The sequence below is a fragment of the Ammospiza caudacuta genome, chromosome 2 (genome assembly GCF_027887145.1).
Source record: "Ammospiza caudacuta isolate bAmmCau1 chromosome 2, bAmmCau1.pri, whole genome shotgun sequence".
NCBI classification, from domain to species: Eukaryota; Metazoa; Chordata; class Aves; order Passeriformes; family Passerellidae; genus Ammospiza; species Ammospiza caudacuta.
The window spans coordinates 36,924,884-36,945,622 of NC_080594.1; the positions used below are offsets into that span (position 1 = coordinate 36,924,884).

The following is a 20,739-nucleotide window of genomic DNA, read 5'->3' on the forward strand; positions in this document are numbered from 1 at the left end:
CATAGCAGTTTAATATGAAGCTGGTTTATTGTATTTGCCATAATGGATACCATCAATCACATAAAAGGAATTTTGACAATCCTACATTACTTGTGGCAACGAATTTTTATAAGTCTGTGGGTAATTCAGGCATTTTTATGGCCTAGTCTTTGGTAAACTGTTGGACTTTCTGTTCAAGGTAGAATTATGTCATGCTGCCCATGTCATAGAGACAAAATACTTCTAAACTTTTTCAGGTGATCAATGCACTCAATTATTTTTTTTGTTAGTTTATTTATTTATTGTCTCTTAGGACTTCTTCAGACTTTCTTGTTTGTACAATTTACTCTTCTGTATGAATGCGAATACTTCAACATTACCATAGTATCTTATGGCCACTATTGCTATTCTTAATGTGTATTTTGATAATTACTCCTGTGGCAACAGAGAAGCAGCAAGTCTTTCTCAAGGTCAGAACTCAAACCACATTATGCCTGCAGGGTGAGGTTTGCAGTGAGAAGTAATACCTTTGGCAGGCTAATAGATGCATATGGAAGAGACACACCAGAACTTGGACACTCAAAGCATTCCTCAGAGAACTCTGACTGTCACAACCTCATGTTCCTCTTGAAAAAAAAGTTCACAGTCCCTCAGCAAAATGTATTATGCAGATATGTACATTAAATTTCTAGTACGGTCAGGGCAGAACTGGCGGAGTTAATTCTCTTGGGAAGACTTGTTCCCACTGTTATTTACTGAGCTTGAGTTTTCTGCAGATCTTCTTGCCAATAAAAACATTTTCATCTGAAAGCAAGCATAATGACAGTGAACAAGGTTGAAAAGTACATTTAAAAAAGGGCTTAAATTTTTATTTACCCAGCTTTAATAAATGCCCAGGTGCTTTGAATCACTTTTGCATTGCTAAATCAGTGCAGCAAATGACAGAGGACAAGAGGGAAAGATAAAAGGCATTTGTACACAAGTAAAAGAGTACACAAGACCTAATTATCTCTCAACAGGAATAAGGGAACTTGACTTATTACCTATATTATGTATTGTTACAGCTTTACAACATTGTCTGAATGAATTCCACACTTTAGCCTTTCTTGAGTCATATTTTAAGCAATTTCTGGAAGTGGGCTGTAGCAAGTAAGCAGTCCTACTAAAGATCTTCACACATCAATCCACAACTGCAGACACAAGAACAGTCTTAGGCATGTTTGGAACTCCAGTGGGTTGTATCCACTTATGTTTAAATCTACAATCCCAAGCCCTTTGAACAGGTTTTGTCCAACCCCAGAGACCTCAATGTTTCACAGATCCATAATCACCTGGTTTTTCAATATATGAAAAACACCATTATTTGTACCAGGCTTAATCTGACACTCGTTTTGCATAAGTTTTGTAATTGATTATAAAAAATGTGATGGATTAGATTTTTAAGTAAAAAAAGAGGCATTGCAAAGTGTTGTATTATCAAAGTCAGAAGAGGAATAAAAGTGTAAAATAAAAGTGGCATAAAAGTATACATAGCTGAAACTGGAAGGTTTGTTTTCTTGAGTTTGGTTTTGTTACTTTGGTTTGTTTGGGGTTTTTTTGAGACATTATAGTTATGACTCAATTAATCTAAAAAATAACAGTGTTTTGATTTTGTTCAAATAATTTAAAAGTAAAACAGGTCTCACTGTTATGTTATGGTGAATAAAATAATGGCAATGTGTTAAAACCTCCATGTAAATTATCTCATTTGTGCTGGTATTATTGTCTAACACCAATATTCAATATTTTCTACTACTGATACACTGAGAGACTTGTGACAGTCTTGATGATCTAATGGAAAAACTACACAATAAAACTTTCAAACTTTGTTATATAAATGTTGTATAGTAACAGGCAGCTATGCCATCACCCTCAGTTTGTTTAGATTGATTATTGCCTCCTCAAGTCAGTCAGCTAGAAGTCAGTGTTAACATTTCAGAAATAATGAATGAACTGGTGACAATATATGGAAGTAAAGCAGGCTCCAGTGGAGCTGTACGCAAGAGATGACAGAGTGTCAGAACCTGTCAGGTTTGCATTTCAAACACAGAAAGAGCATTTACAGACAGCTTTATAAGGAGTTAGTTCATCTCAAAAGGAATAGATGTCATCACAACTGCTCTGAGAATTCACCATAAATCCATGCATCAAATATGAAGAATTATTGTATCTGAGCCTTCTGGTGGAGTCTACTGAATAACCCAGTCTGGCTAGGCTCTGGGTTTATGAGGTCTGCCATCCAACCCAGAAAAGCATAGATAAGTATAGACATGGGATAGATCCATATGGGATGTATTGGAGGTCGAGAGGAGGCATTAGGAGAGCAATTGGAGATTGCCATTCTCTCACTTTGAACTGAAAGCCTGTGACTACCACATATAAAACAAAGGGATAACCCCAAGGCCATGGACAAAAATGGAAATTTTTCATTGTCTTCTTTTATGGATTTAAGCAGATTCCAAACTTGCATTTTTTTCTATTAGTATTTTATTTTATCCAAAAATGCTTTTCACTGAAAAGTCTAAAAAGAGAGAAATAGGTTAGGCCAGGATTGGGAAGCCTCTGGAATATTGCTAGAAGAGATTGCTTTTGTTTGGCAAACAAGAGGCAAAATGGAGCTATATTTCTTCTTTGTAGTTATACCAATGGGATAAACGACTGAGACTTAGATGAGTTATGTGAGATGAGAAACTGATGTAAGAACAAATATAAAAAAGCATAGGTTGAAAATATGATAGTCTAAACATTGGAAAACTGTGATTTTAGATCAGACTTCCAATAACAGTATTAGAAGTAAAAATAAATCTAGCAAGGTATAAAATGGAACTCTAGCTTATATGGTGCATGGTCCAGACTGAAGTGGTGAGGAATAAGAGCCTGACTAATTAATTTCTCATAAGACCTTTTTTTCTAAATTATAACCTCTTAAAACTAAAAGGGTAGAGAGAAGCACTTCCTCCCTGTCCATCCTGTGAATAAATTGTAGGTGTCTCCTACACATTGAGATGAGAGGAAAAAAGACTGCCTGTGATTGTCTCCTGAGAGATCCCAAAATGATGGCCCCACCAATCTCTGTGCTCTGAAGTCAGTTTCCTTTCCATTTATAAGAGAACCAACAGGATTAAAGCACAAACCACCAAATTTACCTTCTCTATATTTTTTTTCATACTCCCAGGAAGGGGAGGAGTAGGAAGGAGGAAGGGGAACAAGATAAGAGGATAAGAGGATGTTACATGTTGTAACATTAGACATACTTAGCAACAGCATGAAGTCTGTAAATCTGCAGTGCTCCTCTACTGTAGGACAGACTATGTGGAATCTCCACATACAGGTCCTCTAAGATTGCTAAACTTTTCTACTATTGGATTTAAAACTGTGCCAATAGCTTCCTTTTGCTTTCACTGTCACTGTCTCAATTCCTTTCCTGGTTATGCCACACTTCAGCAGGGCTTGGGTGTTATTGTTGAATACCTTGTTCTGAAGGATATATGCAAATAACTAGGAAAGGCTGTTATCAGCTGCTTTGAGATAAGCTTTCTTTTTGGTCACAATGATAAGATTAAAAAGATTATGGCTACAACACATGGCTATGAAACATCCTGACTCTTCACTGACAGGAGGAATTGCTGCTCCTGGACAAATGAGGCACAGTAACTTTTACTCACTATAAAAAAACAAGTAAGCTAAAAGCCCTCCCCCAACAGCTACAACAATTAACAAGAAGGAAATTGCAGCCAGTGGAATTTGGTTACTCTCCAACTTTAAAGGTTTGCCTTGTTATGATCAAATTGGATTCAATCGATTCATTCAATAGATCACATGCTTTTAGAGTTTAAAACATGGTGATTACAACTAACATGTACAAGTGTGAAATATATCACTTTTAAAACAAACAGAAAATAGAAATTAAATCTAATAATGTTGTATAGATCAGGTGAATATATAACGTTACTGAAAGGCTTTTAGTTGATGTTGTTTCCTAAGGAGTAAAAAAGAGCAGAGTGCTTCTTTTGACCCATAGAGTGGGTGAAAAAAAGAAATATCATTTTTAATTACAGCATTAGGTACTGAACCTCCAAAGCAATTTTTTTCATTGTTGTCTAGTAATGCTCTGCAGCAAAATATTAGTTCAAGACCTTGACATGACCTATGATGAACAATGAGGTGTGTGATTTTTTTGGACTATCCTCAGGTCTGAGCTGCATGGCTTTTAATTGGGTCAAGGCAGACTTATAATAGACTTCAAAGTCTTTTCTATTTTGTTATTATTGCCATAACAGTGGCTCAGTTGGATAATGCAATTTCAGAGAATTATCATGTAAGTAGCTTTCATATTGAATTAGAAAAATAAAACAGGGTAAGAAAAGTAATGCATGCTAGACATCTCTTACAATAAACTTCTGCATCTTTTCACCACAAAATGACATCTGTGACCTTTCTCTTCCCTTTTCAGTACAATCAGTCAGTATGAAAAGCTCTGCTCTACAGTTAAAAATAGATAACCCCACCTATTAAATGTTGTTCAGCAGAACATGCTCGTCTAACTTGAAAGCCAAAGAAAGAAGGTAGCGGTATGAAATTACTTAGGAAAATATATTTTTGTGTTCCTATTTTCTGTATGAGCTGACAAAAATCTATGACAAGGATGGGAAAATAATTGACCATGGTACTCAGGTACCCCAAGTATCTTCCTCCTTATCCAGAGAAACAAAATCCAGTGTACTCTGAACATGAAAGTAGTGAATCCTAGAGATAGAGCTGACTTGAACATTTACCCATTCCGGGAACAACAAAATCTCCTTCATTTGCATGATGCACAAGCAACCTCAAAAATGCATTCAGCTTTCTTACTTGCCTCTGACGGGATACACTTTTGTTTTACAGATGCTATGCTATTTTATTTATTTAATTAGTAACTCATAACTGTACCAGCATATTTCTTCATCCTCCATAACTCTGAACGAAACTCTTTGTAGTTATGAAAGTTTTTCACTTACATATGAGAAACTTTCTCAAGGAGGTACGCCTCTTTAGGTGCTGACAATATTACTTCATTGCTTGTTTTATTAATTAGTTACCAAAATATTAATATATTACAGTATTTACTGAATAATTTTATCACTAGTCATCCTTCAAGGATTTGTCTTTATGTTTAATTTCTGATTCAGAGTGCTATCAGCCATTATGGCATAGAGTTTGGCTAAAGGTTGTTGATAGACTGTTGGCTGCTGTGATTTGTCACAGCCTCAGCAGTTTGCATAGAGCTGTTTGCAAAGAATATTAGTGACACAAACTGAATATGTATGATATGCTCCCAAGAGAAAAAATGATGGTTTTAAAAATGAAACTATGGCTGTGTTGGTAACAGTCATACAATGAAGAGGAACATCTTAATCTCTAAAGTTCATGGCAAAAATAACACTTATGTCAGGACTTGTGTCAAATTGTTTTCCTGTCTTGAATATGATAGGTAATAAATACCCTTATTATGAAGTTTATTCACCTTGTACAAAAAATGGAAAAGAAACAGCAATGGTCAAATCTAGGTGAAAGCCCCATAACAAATACAGCAATAAAATAATAATAATATTAAAAAAGCTATCAGGTATGTACCATGGAAATAAAGAATCTGATACTTTTGTAAGTGGGTTTTGATTTATAGAGAACTGTGTATTTCTGTACTTTACCCACCACTACCTGCTTTTCTGTTCCTTCACTTTTAAAGGTTAGTGCCCAGTGCTCCTGGACAGCTGTGGGTGCTGATGGTGTAATCCCATCACACTGTGCTTCAGCTTCATTTTCCAAACAAATCAAGCAGGAGCAGCAACACTGCATGCGTTTGATAGGCCTGAGCATATCTAGAAAATATTAACTTGAGAGTAGATGTTTTCTATCTTGGCAGAATCTGGCTCTATACTGAGGACTCCATTCAAATTAGAGTAATACTATGGTTCCCTTTTTTTTTACAGACAGAAAAATAAACCAGGAGAAAGATTTTTAAGTTTTTCTCCTGCCAGTATAGACCTGGACTGTAATTTACCATTAACCAGAGTTTACCAGAAAAAAAAATTAATTTACCATTAACCAGAGGTTACCAGAAAAAATAGAGATAACCATCAAAGAGAATTGTACACAGCCATGGAAACATGAGAAGGCACACCAAGATTCCATCCTGACCCATTTTTCCTCTTGGAGATGTATTGGCTACCTTTTCAAATGATAGGCACAACCGCTAAACCCCTGGCACCAATCTCCATTGTGGGCAGAGCTGCAAACCTTAAATCATGTGAATGATACTAAAAGCACATGTTTAAACCTTGGAGGGCAGGGTTTCTCTACACAGAGATTATTTAAATTTGTCTCTCAATGTTTGGGAATGAAGGAATTAACTTGGGGGATAATACACAAATACATGTGATGCCTTGGTCCCTAAATCTCATAATGATCTATGACTTGTGATGCTGCTGAGAGACCCGAATTTTTGAAGACATAACCTGTTATATATGTGTCTTGCTCTGTTTACACTGAACTGAAAGCAGGAAAAATAGAGATCAGGAATGGGTTTTATAATAAACCCTTAACAACAAAAATACTTCTTTGTTTTTTGCCCTTGGAGGACCTGGAAAATAAAGTATTAGGACGTAGTACACTGATTTCAGTAGTTTCTGAAGCTAAGCAGTAGTTTTGCCTTGTGAATCTGATGTACAGGAAAAGCAGCCGTAATTTAATGGATTAAATTTGAGTTTAACAGGTTGCAAGTTCTAGTCTGTTAAGTGGATCAGCCCCTTTTTTTGGTGGTGGCTAAAGACTCTGAACCTCAGTGACCTGGCTTATCTGTGCAACAAGGAAAACAAAGCTGTTATCTAAAATCAAAACAGGTGTAGGAAATCTAAATTATTAATAAAGCTGGGCTTGGTCAGAGATTTTTCATATCATATCTTTCTTTTTCCTGCTGTATTTGAATGTATGATAATTGAATTTAATGAGGGGGAAAAAACCAAAACCAAACTCACTAATATTCTTGTAGAGATTATAGACATTAGATCTTTGTTTGAAAGATTCTTGGAAATTTTATCTTTTTTTTTTTTTTAAGCTGATAGATGAGAGGAGTTCAGGAGTTCCATGGGGAGCTGCTACTCAAGTCCCTTTCTGTCTGGTTCATTTAATTTCATTTTGTTTTTTTCACAACAGTATCTTTCAATTAGCATCCCTATTTTTCCACTGTGGCTTTAGGCTGCTCATGTTTTCATGAACCTTCTGTTCTCCAAAATTCTCTCTTGCTTTTTTGTTCACACTTAAGTTTGTTAACTTTGCTTGCAGATGACTTCATAAGTCATAATTAAGAGTAATTCCACAATATCAACAAATGGACGATTCTCATTTACCTTACAGGAATAAACCTCATCAGATATTATGTATTCCTAGTGCAGTGCTTCTCTTCTGGACTCTGCTAAATACCAACATTTTTTTGCTAGCTTATGGAAAATTTTTCCCTCTGTTTGCTGACAAAAAGTCTATATCTTGATTAAGGTCTCAACTTCTCTTTCAGTAATAATAACAATTTTTGAGCAGTAACTGATATAATCCTGCTAGATTTTTTCCAGAATTACTAAAGAATTTTGACCCCAAAAAGTAAAAAAGGAATTCAGATGGAAAGAAATAAGATTATTGTGTACTTTAATCTCCACAAGTCTATTGACATCACAGTCATTTTCTTACCCAGTGAAACCCCATTAGGGCAAAACTGGCCATACCTCTGCTGACTGAAAAACAGCAAAAAAGTTATAGCAGAGTATAAAAGGAATGGATGTTTCTCACCAGGAAAGAAATTTCCTGTGTGCATTGCTAACTAGTCTTGTGACGCTGTATGTTAACTCCACTCTGGAGAACAAGAACTTGTTTCTCAGAGACTAGGAGCTGGAATGGTGAGTGGAGTTTCCATCAGTGTATGAGGCTATAAAGACAAATTACTCAGTTCCTCTGCACAGCACTTGGAGCAGAATTTCACTAAAGAACAATTTTTATCAAAAGTAAAACCTCATGTTGAATTATACCTTAGCTTAAAAGAGCTCTGATAGTAGTTAATCTATCACAATTTAATGCACTTTGCTCCAAGGGGTAAGCTACACTTCCAGATGAAATGAGGACCTTGTTCCCAGTCTAATTTTGTTTTTCTTCACCTCTCAGGCACTGCACCTTATTGAGATTCTCAATAAGCTCAATTTAAAGAGCCTTTTCCTACCAGAGAACTTTTCCCTGTGCAGGACTTATTGACTTTCTTTTTGATAGCATTCTTAGCCTGAGTTACTTCACTCTTTCCGTCTCCTACAGAAATATTCTAGTGAAATTTTCATGAAGTTTAGACAGTCAACTGCACTTTTGAACCTTTCCTCTCCCTGGTGCTTTCACCCCAATATAATTCCACAAAAAGTTGGACATCATCAGAGCCCAACAGAAGTCATCAGAGAACTGGGGGGAGCAGGAAAGTACCACTACCAGCATTAGGTACCATCATTCTGTCTGTTTACTGCTTTCTTTTCTCAGTTGTCCTGTCTTTGGGCATCCAAAATTTCTCATATGGAAAAGAGATGATAGAAGGGAAACATCACAGGCTTTTCACATTTTTGTTTTAAAATTTCAATTTTCTTGTGTAAGTTTCTATCAAAAATTTGACAAATGAAAATATACAGCACATTCAGCCTGAGATATATAGCTGCTATACAGTATAGGATTTATATAGATAACATAAGGTTTATTCAGGCTTTTTTTTTTTTTCTTAAGCTTTTTGATTTATGTAGAAAATACTCAAAATAAGATTCTCACTGAAGGCTCTTTGGGGACTCTGTTGAAAGGCAAGAATATCAATTGTTTATATAGCAACATCACTTTAGGCATGGCCTGAAGCACACAACCTGGAATAAATAAGGTTGAATGAAATGCAGGCAAACAAAATAAAAATAGGAAATAAAATATTCTGCATTTATACAGCAAATCCTATGTATTATTTCAAACAAATTTAGAGTGGCAAATAAAAACCTTTTTATTCCTGCAGGACAATGAAGCATAGAGATGATTGATGTATCATTGGAAGCCCCACAGATAATAGAACTAAACTGAGGTGCACCTTAGGTATGAGTCCCACTTGCCCTACTTACAGTGCTTTTTCATAGAACCTACTAAACTTTGTAAGGATCAGAGCCAGAATAATTTCTTTTAAATTCAGTCTGGAAAGACGTTATTCCATAGAAACTTTTGTTGAATAATGTATTTGGATGAAGATTGTTCTATCAGTGCTATGAAAGTACAATGCTTGCAACTGCATGTAAATATATATTGTAAGAAGCTCAAGTACTAGAAGTTTGTGGGCTCTTCACAGCAAGCAATCACTTATCAAGCCACATGACAGCAAAGTGTATGATCACAACATCAGTTCAATGCAAAAAGTGATTTTCTGAAGAAATCATGACAGCTGGCTTATAGATAACTGTACTGCTTTTGCTGTCAACTTTTAAATAATAGGCTATAATACAAAAAAAACCCCTACACAAAGCTCCTATAGGAAAAAGTGTCTTGAGTGAAATGTTTGATTCTTAGTATTTCAATATAAGATTTAACAATTTGACTCATGAAAACTCAACAGCCTGCTCAACTGAAAGATGAAAGGATACAAAGGATTTCACCATGAAACTAAAATATAGAATTGTATTTATCTCTGCCTCCAAAATAAGTGAGGAAAATATACCGCATATTCACAAATTTTAAATTTTTTGTACTTTGCATCGCTGCCCTTCACCTCAAAGTTTGGATATATAAGAACTTGATCAGTTCCAGGGATTTTCCTACTTTTCTGTTTGCATTACTTTTAGCAAGTTTTTCTTAGAACTTACCCCTTAAAATAAGGATGGAATTTTATGTGTTATAATGACTTAGAGGAGGTAGAGGAGGATATGCAACATCGAATCAATGTTGTGTTTTAAATGTGTTATAAACTGAATATAGTGTATTTAAACAAGAAGCAGTGATCCCCAAAAACAGTGCAGGCAATCTTGGTGATTTAGCTGCACCAGTTGAATAACAAATAAAAAACACTAGAAACATAGAAGGAAAAGGGAAAAAGACAGAAACTGGATGATATTTAGATGCCTAGATGTCCTGGAGCGGCCAGAGCTGTGAGATTTCTATCTCCTCCTTCTGATAAGTTTGAGGACAGAGATAATTAACTGATTACATTCAAAAGGAATGACGACAGGTAAGTACATCCCAATGGTGTCCAGTGGAATGATATGGAGAGCCAAAAAACCTCAGCATTTATCACCCTGATTTCTGTCAGAGGATTCATTACTGAAATAGAAAAGGAAAAGGTAAAATAAGCCAAAGTATTGAGAGAAGAAATAACATAAGAGACCATCAGTGCTCTGAGGGGTGATCTGACAATCACCCAAAAATTCTCAGTTTTGGTCATAACAGCAGTTTGGAACTCGAGATGTTCATATAGGTGAAGAGGTTCCAAGAGAAGGTTACTCAAAGGCTGTTAAGCATCTCATTCCTTAACTTGGTAATGTATACAGGTTGTTTCTACAGTCAGCAAGAAAAGCAAGGGATTTCTGGAAGCTTCCACAAGGCCAGCCTGAGATTTTAACCTTTCCCACTAACCTTGTAAGGCAAATCAAGTCATGTCCATGTTGATGAGATGCAGCAGGCCAAGGGACTGGGAAGGAGAAGTTTGGTTTGACTCATTGCAGATAGTTAATGAACCTTCTCCTTCTTCCCAGTCCCTTGGTCCAATGCCTACGTATGTCAAGATCTTTTATATATGTGTTCAGCCAGTTTCAATCTTAATACAAAGTTTGAATTGTCATTCACTTTCCAAAAGCCAAACTCTCTTTTGACAGAATGTGCTTCGGAGCAGACTTTTTAAATAATAGCAGACTGGCTTTGTAAGAACCAAAAGACAGGGGACCTGAGATTTTAGCTTTTCACAGCATCAGGGAATTGAAGGCAAGAGATTTTATATCTCAGAATAACCTTTTCCTGGGGATATTTTTGGGAAATTTTCTCCCTTTTCCTGCCTGAGTATAGCCATGGCACGAGAAAAATGCACAAGTTTACCCAGTTGTAAAAAAGCAATGAAAAAGGAAACTGGCTGCTGCTGTAGTCTAAACATGACTTAAGAATGACAAAGTTTTTATATTATGTCTTTTCTCATTTTGTGCTGAATTTAGCGGACAGATAGATACTTATTTAACAGGGACAGATATATTTCTCTACATGTGCAATAACTCTGCTTCAGATTCCTAAAGAAAGCTATGGGTACCTCAAGCAAGAGAAACATTATATCTGTGACCATGGAAAGTCAAATTATACCCACATGATATGTTAGGGGTTTGAACCTCTGTTGGCTATATAAAGCTCATGTTGTGTTTCTTATGATTTACCAAATGAGCTCGATAAATACCTATTCATAGTTCCTGCTATACATCTTTATTGGAGGAGATTGAGAAGTTCCTCAGGAAAAAAAGGCTGATTTCTTTCTGTTCTGTTGGTGAGAATTAATTCTAATAGGCAGACTTCTGTTTTCGTCTTTAAGAGAGTGAGCAAGTTTCTCAGGATGCATTTAAAATAATTTTAGTCATGAACGTAGAATTTACACATGCAGTATTTGAACTCAGTGTTTTCCACTTTGATGTTTGCATACGTGCAGCTACATTCTATTTCTTTTTCCTTCTTATCTCAATCCTAGGCAATGAAAATATTTGGATGGTCATCTCTACTCTGGAAGGGAAACAAACTGTGTAAGCATAGCAAGGAACAAGTGTTTGAGGGATTGAAGGGTGGCGATTAAAACTAAACAGAGGAAGAGAAAAGTAAAGACTTTAAGAATGACCTTAAAGGATACAGGTTAAAATGAGAAAGAAAATAACAGTCTGTAAAAGAAAAAAGGATCCACACTGGAGTGAGAGAAAGCAAATGGTAGAGAAAGGACAACAAAGCAGAACTGACTAAAGTGGGATTTGAAAGGGAAGCTTCACATATCTCAGGGTCTCAGCAGTTTTGGTTTTGTTTGTTGAGGGTTTTTTTATGTTTTTTGAATGCCTTCACAAGGAAAGGGAGAAATTTTATTTGCAATGTTATCACAGAAGAAGTATAAGTCTGCCAAATCCAATAAGGTGCATTGGAATGTGTGTTCATTATAATAAACTAAATATGTGAATGAACCCATCTTGATTTCATTGGTATATATTTTCAATAACAGCAGCAATAGCAGCAAAAATAGTGGAGATTTTTAGGGGAAGTGGCAAGACATATGAGTGATACATGTATAATTAATTTTCTCCTAAAAAGGAAAAGAAAAAGAAGTATTCAAAGGAGAGGGGAAAAAGAAAAGATACAAAATGAGAAAAAATGAAATTCAAATATTGCACTGGAGAAGGGGGTGGAAGAAGATAAAATATAGAATGAAATTACCTACCAACCATTTTTAAAATTTAGGAATTATCTCATACATCTTAATCTCATCACAATATCACATCTGAGTGCCTGAAGGCCAGAGAGGGTTTAATTTCACCCCTTTCCCCCAAGAGACAATTAAGAGACGATGACGTCAAGTCATTATTCCTGTTTAGCACTTTGCCTCTGCTTTTCCTGTGGCAGCAAAAGAGCTGTTTTGTAGTGGAGCATTCAGTGCAGGGACCCCAGTTCAGCAACAGCAGCTTCTGAAGGCTGCATTGCTGCCCCAGTTTGTTTACCTGTACTGGGAAAAGAGACCAGTCAAAGTCAATCTCATGGATCTGTGAGACTTCTCCTCGCTTTCCTCACCTCTCAAAAGCCCAATTAAATCCCACTGTAGCCACCACCCATACTACTACTCTGATTTCTGATGATAAAATATCCCTTCCTTTCACACACAGATAGGCTGAATACTCAAGAAAGATATATCTCAATGCAGAGACAAGAAAAACTTAGGAATGAAAAACCATCTGACCACTGAAAAGCTTATGAGCATCAGGAACTCTGTTTTCAAGAGAGCCTATGCTCTTCTCTGATGCAATTGATATCCTTTATGACTACTTTGGCCAATGTAAAGTTAGGATCCTTGCAAAAACCTAGATATTGGGAGGGAGAAATGGCCCTTTGAAATTAATAAATCTTAGAAGTGATATTAACATGAGCCTAGTTTATATTTTTAATATTTATAAGTATTAAAAGCCATTTTCACATTAATTTTTAAAGGGTTTTTTTTTAAATAAGCCTTAAAACCCATGTGTCTATGAAGATTTATATAAAACATTATTTATACACCTAATTAAGCTCCAATGACCTCCCACCCAGATGTCCTCAAATGAGGAGCAAACAGGATAAGAAATATTGAGGGGAAGGGGAATTAGCCTTCAGAAGTGTTTTGTAACATTGGAGAAACTGTCCTTGTGATACTAATGAAATGAAGGCTGAGTATTATGATAGGGAAGACAATAAATAAATAGGAATAAAAGTAATCCCAGGTTATAATCCTATTATAAACTCTTACAGGAAGAAAAACTTTTCTCCAGACCTTGCACAAAGGTAAGAAGTCATATTTCAAGAAAAGATAGGTACACTGTGGCATTTCCATTGCCACTTATTTTACTTTTCAAATTACCCAAAATTATTCAGAAAAAATTAGCACCATTGTGCTCTCAGATGCAAAGAAGGTGAAAAGCTTCCTGATTACCACTAGAAAACCAGCAAAAGTGAAGATTGGCATTTTAGTGGCATTTATAAGAACACCTCTTCTGGGCTCCACGGAGCTGGCAGTGCTGGCTTGTGTTCCTAGCGGAGAGGAAAGGATGACTGCATGGCTAGCAGAGGAGAGGCAGTAGGTTAGGGATAGCAGAGTTCATATCCACCACCCCGCTACTGATTTGGTCAGGTAGAGCCTCTGAATAATGCAGGCAAAAGGAAAGATATGACAAAGCAAGTTTCATCAACTGAAACTCAGAATGTCTCTGGTAGTTCTTTCCGATTCTCATGCTGGACTGATAGTGAGAAACTTGCCAGCTTCATGAACATGCTACTGAGATTGAAATCAAAAGTCACTTAATTTCTGCCCAGCAAAATACTGGTTTTTCTGGACACAAAATTGTGATGAATTCTGACCCAGAAAAAGCAAGAACAAAGGCACTAAAAAAAATAAAAATTGGAGAAGGTGATGAAGACTAGGTTTGATTTTTCATGCAGTGGGTGTGAAAAACTGCACTAATCACTATTTTTTTTTTTCATACTCACAATGATCTTGGAGCTGCCACAATTTCTAGCCTTATAGAAACTGCAGACAGTATTCTCCTATTCATGTTATTCCTATTTCATGTAACTTGAAAAGTTCCACGAGAAATGTACTGGTAAACAGTCTTATTTTCCATCATCGTATAAACACTTCTTAGATAATGAAATCTCAATGATGTTATTCTTATGATTTTTGGGGGCACAAATAATAATTGACAAAATATTCATCAGGTTTATTGAGCTGCTTTCTGAAATAAACTAGATATAGAAACAAGTCTATTTTAATTTAGCGAGTGATTTTTTTTTTGTAAAATAATAATGAGAAAGCTTTTTTAAAATGTACCTGAAAGAGCAGGCTAGATCCGAAGAGAATGCAGAAGATTTTAGGATGGGGTAAGATGAAATCCAAAGAGCAGGGTAAGATCAAAAAACAAATAGAAATCTGTATATACTGTGGAAGAATTCATGAAAATAAATTGAAGCTTGAGGGAAGGGTGGAATGGAAAAGGACAAAACTAATAATTTATTTACCAATCCAGTAATTTAAAATTCTAATTTATGTACCCATCTATCTCACTCTATGCTGTGTGTAACAAAACTTTCATCAATACAACATAAAGATGTCAAGTCCTTGAGCTTTGTCCTCCTCTTCCCCTGGAAGTACTGGAGGATATTATTAATGATTGTGCCTGCCTCAGATCTCCCTCTCCTGAAGGTGAAGAAGCTGAGCAAGAGCTGTTATTATCATCTTTGGCTCTGATCCCTTTACTTCAGACTGTCTTTAGAAACGGGTTTGGAAATACCTGAAGAGAAATGAGCTCACTGGGGAAATTATCAGCTTCGGAAAGCCAAATACCCCTACCAATCACCCCGCAATAAAACAGCCTCAGACAAACTCATTTCTTACAGAACACTTTCTTTCCACGATGTTGCCAGCTGGAATAGCTATTGCTGTGTGACTGCTCTAACCTTGGTGCATGCTGGCATGGCAGGGCTTGCAGCTGTAGAGCAGAGCAGAGCAGAGCAGCGCTGCTGGGACATGAGCATTATGGTTCCCACCTGCTTCCCTCGAGGGACTTCTGTGTCTCTCTTGATTCAGCACCACAGCAGTCCACCACTGTGGACATTATAGAAGGTTTAGTTTTACAGTACAACGTACTGTGCCTCCAAATGCTGTGTTTGTGACGTTTATGACTCTCCCTTATGCTCTGCAGTCTGAACCCGTGGTTTTCACATGCTAATAATCATATCATTTCATATCACACAGACATCCCCTTATGTATCCTATTAACACATAGATAATTTTCAAAAACTTTTAAGGTACCAATTAAAACCATTATATTCACTCTTTATCTAATAATGTTAAAAAGTAATTTGTTTTTCAAAGAATTTTATAAACTTATTATATAATTATATAAACTCTGATGTTTCAAAAACTAAGAACACTCCAAGAATAAGTGTATCATTCTGCTCATTAATTTTATGGGTGGGACTGAAACTCTCACCACAGTAATTTATAAGCTGAGAATTTAGAACAGATTTATCAAACACATTATTTGATAAAACACGACTGAACTTGCTAAATATATCTCACCAACCTCATGTGAAACTTCATAGTAACACAAAATTTTAAACGAAAACAGCCTTAGAAACATCTCATAGCAATATTTCTCAAAGCAATAGCAAATCATGACAATAAAGGCAAATCTATGATCAGAATGGTCAAGTCAACAAGAGCGAGATTTCCTACAGTTAGTTCTATGTACCTACATCACTTTACGTTGTAATCACTATCTTGGTAATCCACTTAAAAGAAAACCAAACAAATAAGCATAACATATATTTCAAACAAAAGTATCAATTTATAAATAGGTATTTAACATTGCTACAGACATACTGGAATTCTAACACAAATAAACCTCATTCAGAATGCAATTTGATTATATTAAATGTCTGTGTCCTTCCAAATCTTAATTTTCCCTCAGGTTATAATCCAGTTAGCTTTTCCAGCCTAAAAGCACAATCTTTTTCCATGTAGCACCAGCTATGACTTGTACAACATGTTTTTAGTCAAATTTCAACCTTCTCAGGTAAAAAAAAATCCTTTACCTGAGAGCTGATACTTGTGAGCTCTGTACATTTTTGTCTTAGTCCCCATTTTTTTCAATTCAAACAGGTCATAAAACTTTCAGTCTTAAACTGATAATCTGAAATCATAAAGCAAGCTAAAACTGGTTTCTTACTTAAGTACATTGTTTCCATTCAGTACATTTTTATTCTCACTCGATATTAAGCAGGAAGGAAGAATCTGGAGTGGTGCACAAGTAAAGCAAAAATGCACTTTATTTCAGATGCACTGAAATGTTAAGGAGGACTAGTCACAAAAGTCTCTGGAAGATGAAAGTTACCATTTAAGAAAAAAAACAGTAAAACAATTGATTTCATGTATCTTACTGGAGAGTGTTTCTCTCAAGCCTGGAGCTTGGAGGCTTATCTTCCAAATGACACTTAAAATGCAGGCAAATTTTCCTAAACAACAATTTCAGTTTTGAATTGACTATGATCAGGGTAATTGAGTGCATGGAAGGATATGCCTCAACTACAACTAAGGATACTGCAACTTTCACCACGTCTTTACTTTGAGATGTCGAGAGTATCAACAGAATTTGAGCTACAAAACTGGAAAGATACAAGTTTAAGAAAGAAATAATGGATTTAATAGCATTTAGGTGAACATCTATCATAGCATCCGTGAAAGTATCTGCATAACATTGCATTGTCTTTCTGTGTTTCCACAGAGAAGTAATTAACAGAGCTGAGGTCACCACGGAGAGTACTAGAGGGAAAAAGCAACCTACAAAGTAAAGAAGCAGCAAATAGAGAGATGAACTATCCCAGTCCATGATATCAGCTGTGCTATTTTCTCTGCAGTTCCCTGTTGAGCTGCATAGGTAAGTGTTGGGTGTAATCCATAGTAAAGGAAGAGACGTCATAGAGGAGATCACCAGCGATCCAAGAAGAAGCCATGGGACCATCCCAGCTATTCTGCACTTGATTTGCAGCAGCAGCCAGTGGGTGGTATTGATTATTTTTACACAGTACAGTACATAGAGCCAGGTACTGAACCACAAGCTGCTATGGTTTACAAACATCCACACAGCAGCAAAGTCCTTGTACACTGAAGCCAACTTGAACACATCAGCAAAGTAGAGACTGTGGATGTGCATCAGAACTGTCACTTGCAAGATAAATCTTGATGTGCTCAGAAAGATCAGGATCATATCAGCAGAAGATGTCTTTTTGCTTTTGATCCAATTAATTATATTAACAGTTGTAATAAATCCATTTCCAATAAATCCAACAACAACTTCAACAGCTACAATGCTTATTGAAACAATAAGAAGTGGTGGCAGCATCTTGCTGCTTTGGTCGCTTCTGCCTGATTAGCATGTGTAGCTGTGCAGGAAGTTGAGCAGTTCTGATGGTATCTGGCTAGTCCCAGCTCCTGCCTGCTTACCTTATATCTAGGAACAAAATGACATCTGGAAATGACAGCAGATATGGAAATGATAGTGAGAAATTATCAATGTTCTTCCTGAATGTACAAAGCAGAGAAAGATTTCATAATTAATTCTAACCTTTTACATGCATAAGATTTGCCTATGCTTTCCCTTAGGGGTGTGAGATAGCCAGCTGTATTAAACAAGCCATCTTGGTGTCCAGCTGTTTATATTCTTGTCTAGAGTGACAGAAAGCCCTGTGGCTCTCTGGTTACCGCAGTACCTGACTGTGTGGAGGGGGTTGCAGCATGAAACCCAACAGAGGCACCAGTATATCTCAGCAAAGATGTCTTGTATTGTAACTAGTATCTTTCAGGCTGCATTGAAGGTTTATAAATTATAACCAGACCAATTAGTTGCAACCACTTTAGCAAGGAGAAAATTACACAGCCTGCATCCCTATTGTAGAGGAGCACTCCAGACAACAAGGCTGTCTTTATCCAAGGATTATTGCTGAATTTAGCTGACCACTTCTTATACATAGTCGCATATATGGGATCGAAAGATGACAGTAGCCGATGTGCAGAGGACAGGTTAGTCAAGTAGAGCAGTCCACCTAGCAGAACCCAGTTAAAAATCCCACTCTCTGCAGCTGTTTCACTGTCTCAGTTTCTATCTCACCAGCATGACACAGTTTGATACTGAATTTAGACCTGTTCTTCTTTATAGATTGAAAATGTGTCATCCATCTTCATCCATGTCTTTATCTGATGCTGTAAGGAGCACAGTCCAGAACAGTGGTGGGCCTTACTGATCTGCATCCTGTCATTATTCCATATTTATAAACAAATATGTCTGGTTTAGAGAACAGTGTGTCCTCACCTTCTCAATCCCAGACTCATGAATCCAAGTTATGAATACAGTATTTGAAAATTTATATTGCTGGTATATTATTTCATGAAATACAGAAATATTAAATACAATGATGAGTGTAACAACAGGTTGAAAAGCAGGTGACATCATTCAGCCACTGGAAAAAGTCTTAAAGTTCATTTGGCAGTAAAATATTTACTGATTTTGTGGGAAAGTTGATATATATTTCTGGAGTCCATTTCTCGACAGAGTAAAATCTTTCAAAGTCAAAGACTGAGCTTCTAATCTGGACATGGTAAGAACTGTCAATTGGATTTACTACCTATCAATACTTTCATGCTTCAAGTTTTTGTTGAATTTCTAAGAAGACAATAAGTTAATAGTTATTCATTAACTTATTAAAATTAAAAGCTAGATTTAAAATCTTCATAGTTTTTGTTTCTGTCAATCAAAGTTTCATTAAGCTTAGATTTCATTTTAGGTCCTTGCAATATCAAAAACTAGGAGCTCTTTCCTCTAAAAACTGAACATACTTTTGTTATCACAACACTGCAAATTGTAAAAAATAATTGAGACATATTTACAAAACATTGTGTATAAGTTTCAGATTTAAAAAGCCTAAAAGAATAGAACAAACAAACAAATTTAAATGAAAAATAATTCATATGTTTACATTTTTTAACATGCTTTACCAGAAGTATTCAAGAGTGGAAAAGACACATTTTACTAAAGAAAAAAATCACAAAGCCTAACTCAATGACTACTATGTATTTTAAAGGTATATGCCTACAGCTTCCTGTATACAGAATGTGCTTTACATAACTATAGTAGTCAGTTACTTCAAAAGTGTGGTTTTTATGTTTCTCAAGGGAAAGTAACACTGTATTTTTACGTACTTGTGAAAAAACAGCACTGCAATTATGAAGTGGGAGAATCTAAACCAGAAAATACATTCTAGAAAAGTGCATGATTGAAGCAAATTGTCAGATATTCCAACAGTTCCAAAATTCTGTTCTATCTTTGTATCAAAAACTAAAATTTGAAAGACAACCATATCTGAGCTTTACCCACTTCTTTGAGCCCCAAAATGGGAACAATTTACTGAGAACAAAGTAACGTTCCTACAAAAGAACATTCCACCATGGTGAACTCGCACCAGCTCCTTCAGAAAATAGCTGCCACTCAACCTATGCACCCCAGTGATATTTAATCCTCAGCTCAGGTAGAGGAAAAAGCCTGTTCCTCAGTGCTCGGTCAGGGACCTCAGTCTGATGTGCTCTGCTCTCAGGAATGGCCTCTAAATTTTGTCTTGCTTTGTGCCTCAGTAACTCAGGAGCTCCACAGCGAACTGCTGTGATCTCCAAGGGTTCTCTAGAGTATGAGTTCACTCATGGATGCTGGTGACACACACAGGCAGGCACCAAAATACAAGAAGCTGGTTTGTGTATCACTGCAACTCGACCACACATGAAGCTGGTCCAGACTGGAAATTATTATCATCTCAGCCCCTGGTATACAGATCCTTGAAAGTGCTCATTCCCCTTACTGCTCTTTCCTGACCTCACAGATAGGGTTGCCACATTTATGCTCATTAGCAGACCTCCTTTTGGGCCACAGAGTTAATCATCATGGTCAGGCCAGATTTATCTGGCAGAGGACACACAAGGGATCCTAAAATATGTCAGACTGCCTTGAACTTATCGTCTGAAAGAGCACTTGAGTGAACTAATAAAAGCAATTGAGTCACAAAGTAAAGCAGACCGTAATTTCTTGAAAATAATCACAGTACAATGTTAGCATGAGCAAATTATAAATACTAGAGAAAAGTGTCTGAATTTATACAACAATTTCCCTTGAAACATAAATCTCACTTTATGAGAACAGAGAAGACCCAGAGAAGTCAGGTTCAGCTCACAGATAGCACCTTTCCTCCTTTGATTCATGCATTTCAATTAACAACAGTAATAAATATGCTTCACACAATCCATATAAGGGTTTTAATTGTTGAAGTAGTAGAGAAACTTTTGCAGCAGAACAAGCAGTTTTCAAATCTTGTGAAGCTCAAATCTTGTGAGTATGTTCAGCTCAT

At 36.3% G+C, this 20,739-nt stretch overlaps 1 protein-coding gene across 1 annotated transcript; it reads right to left on the reverse strand.

The window, feature by feature from the left end:
* Positions 1-16,727: 16,727 nt before the first annotated feature.
* LOC131572398 (taste receptor type 2 member 40-like) lies at positions 16,728-17,693 on the reverse strand. The gene has a single exon (XM_058825569.1). The coding sequence runs from the start codon at positions 17,691-17,693 to the stop codon at positions 16,728-16,730; it is 966 nt and encodes a 321-aa protein (XP_058681552.1).
* Positions 17,694-20,739: the final 3,046 nt, after the last annotated feature.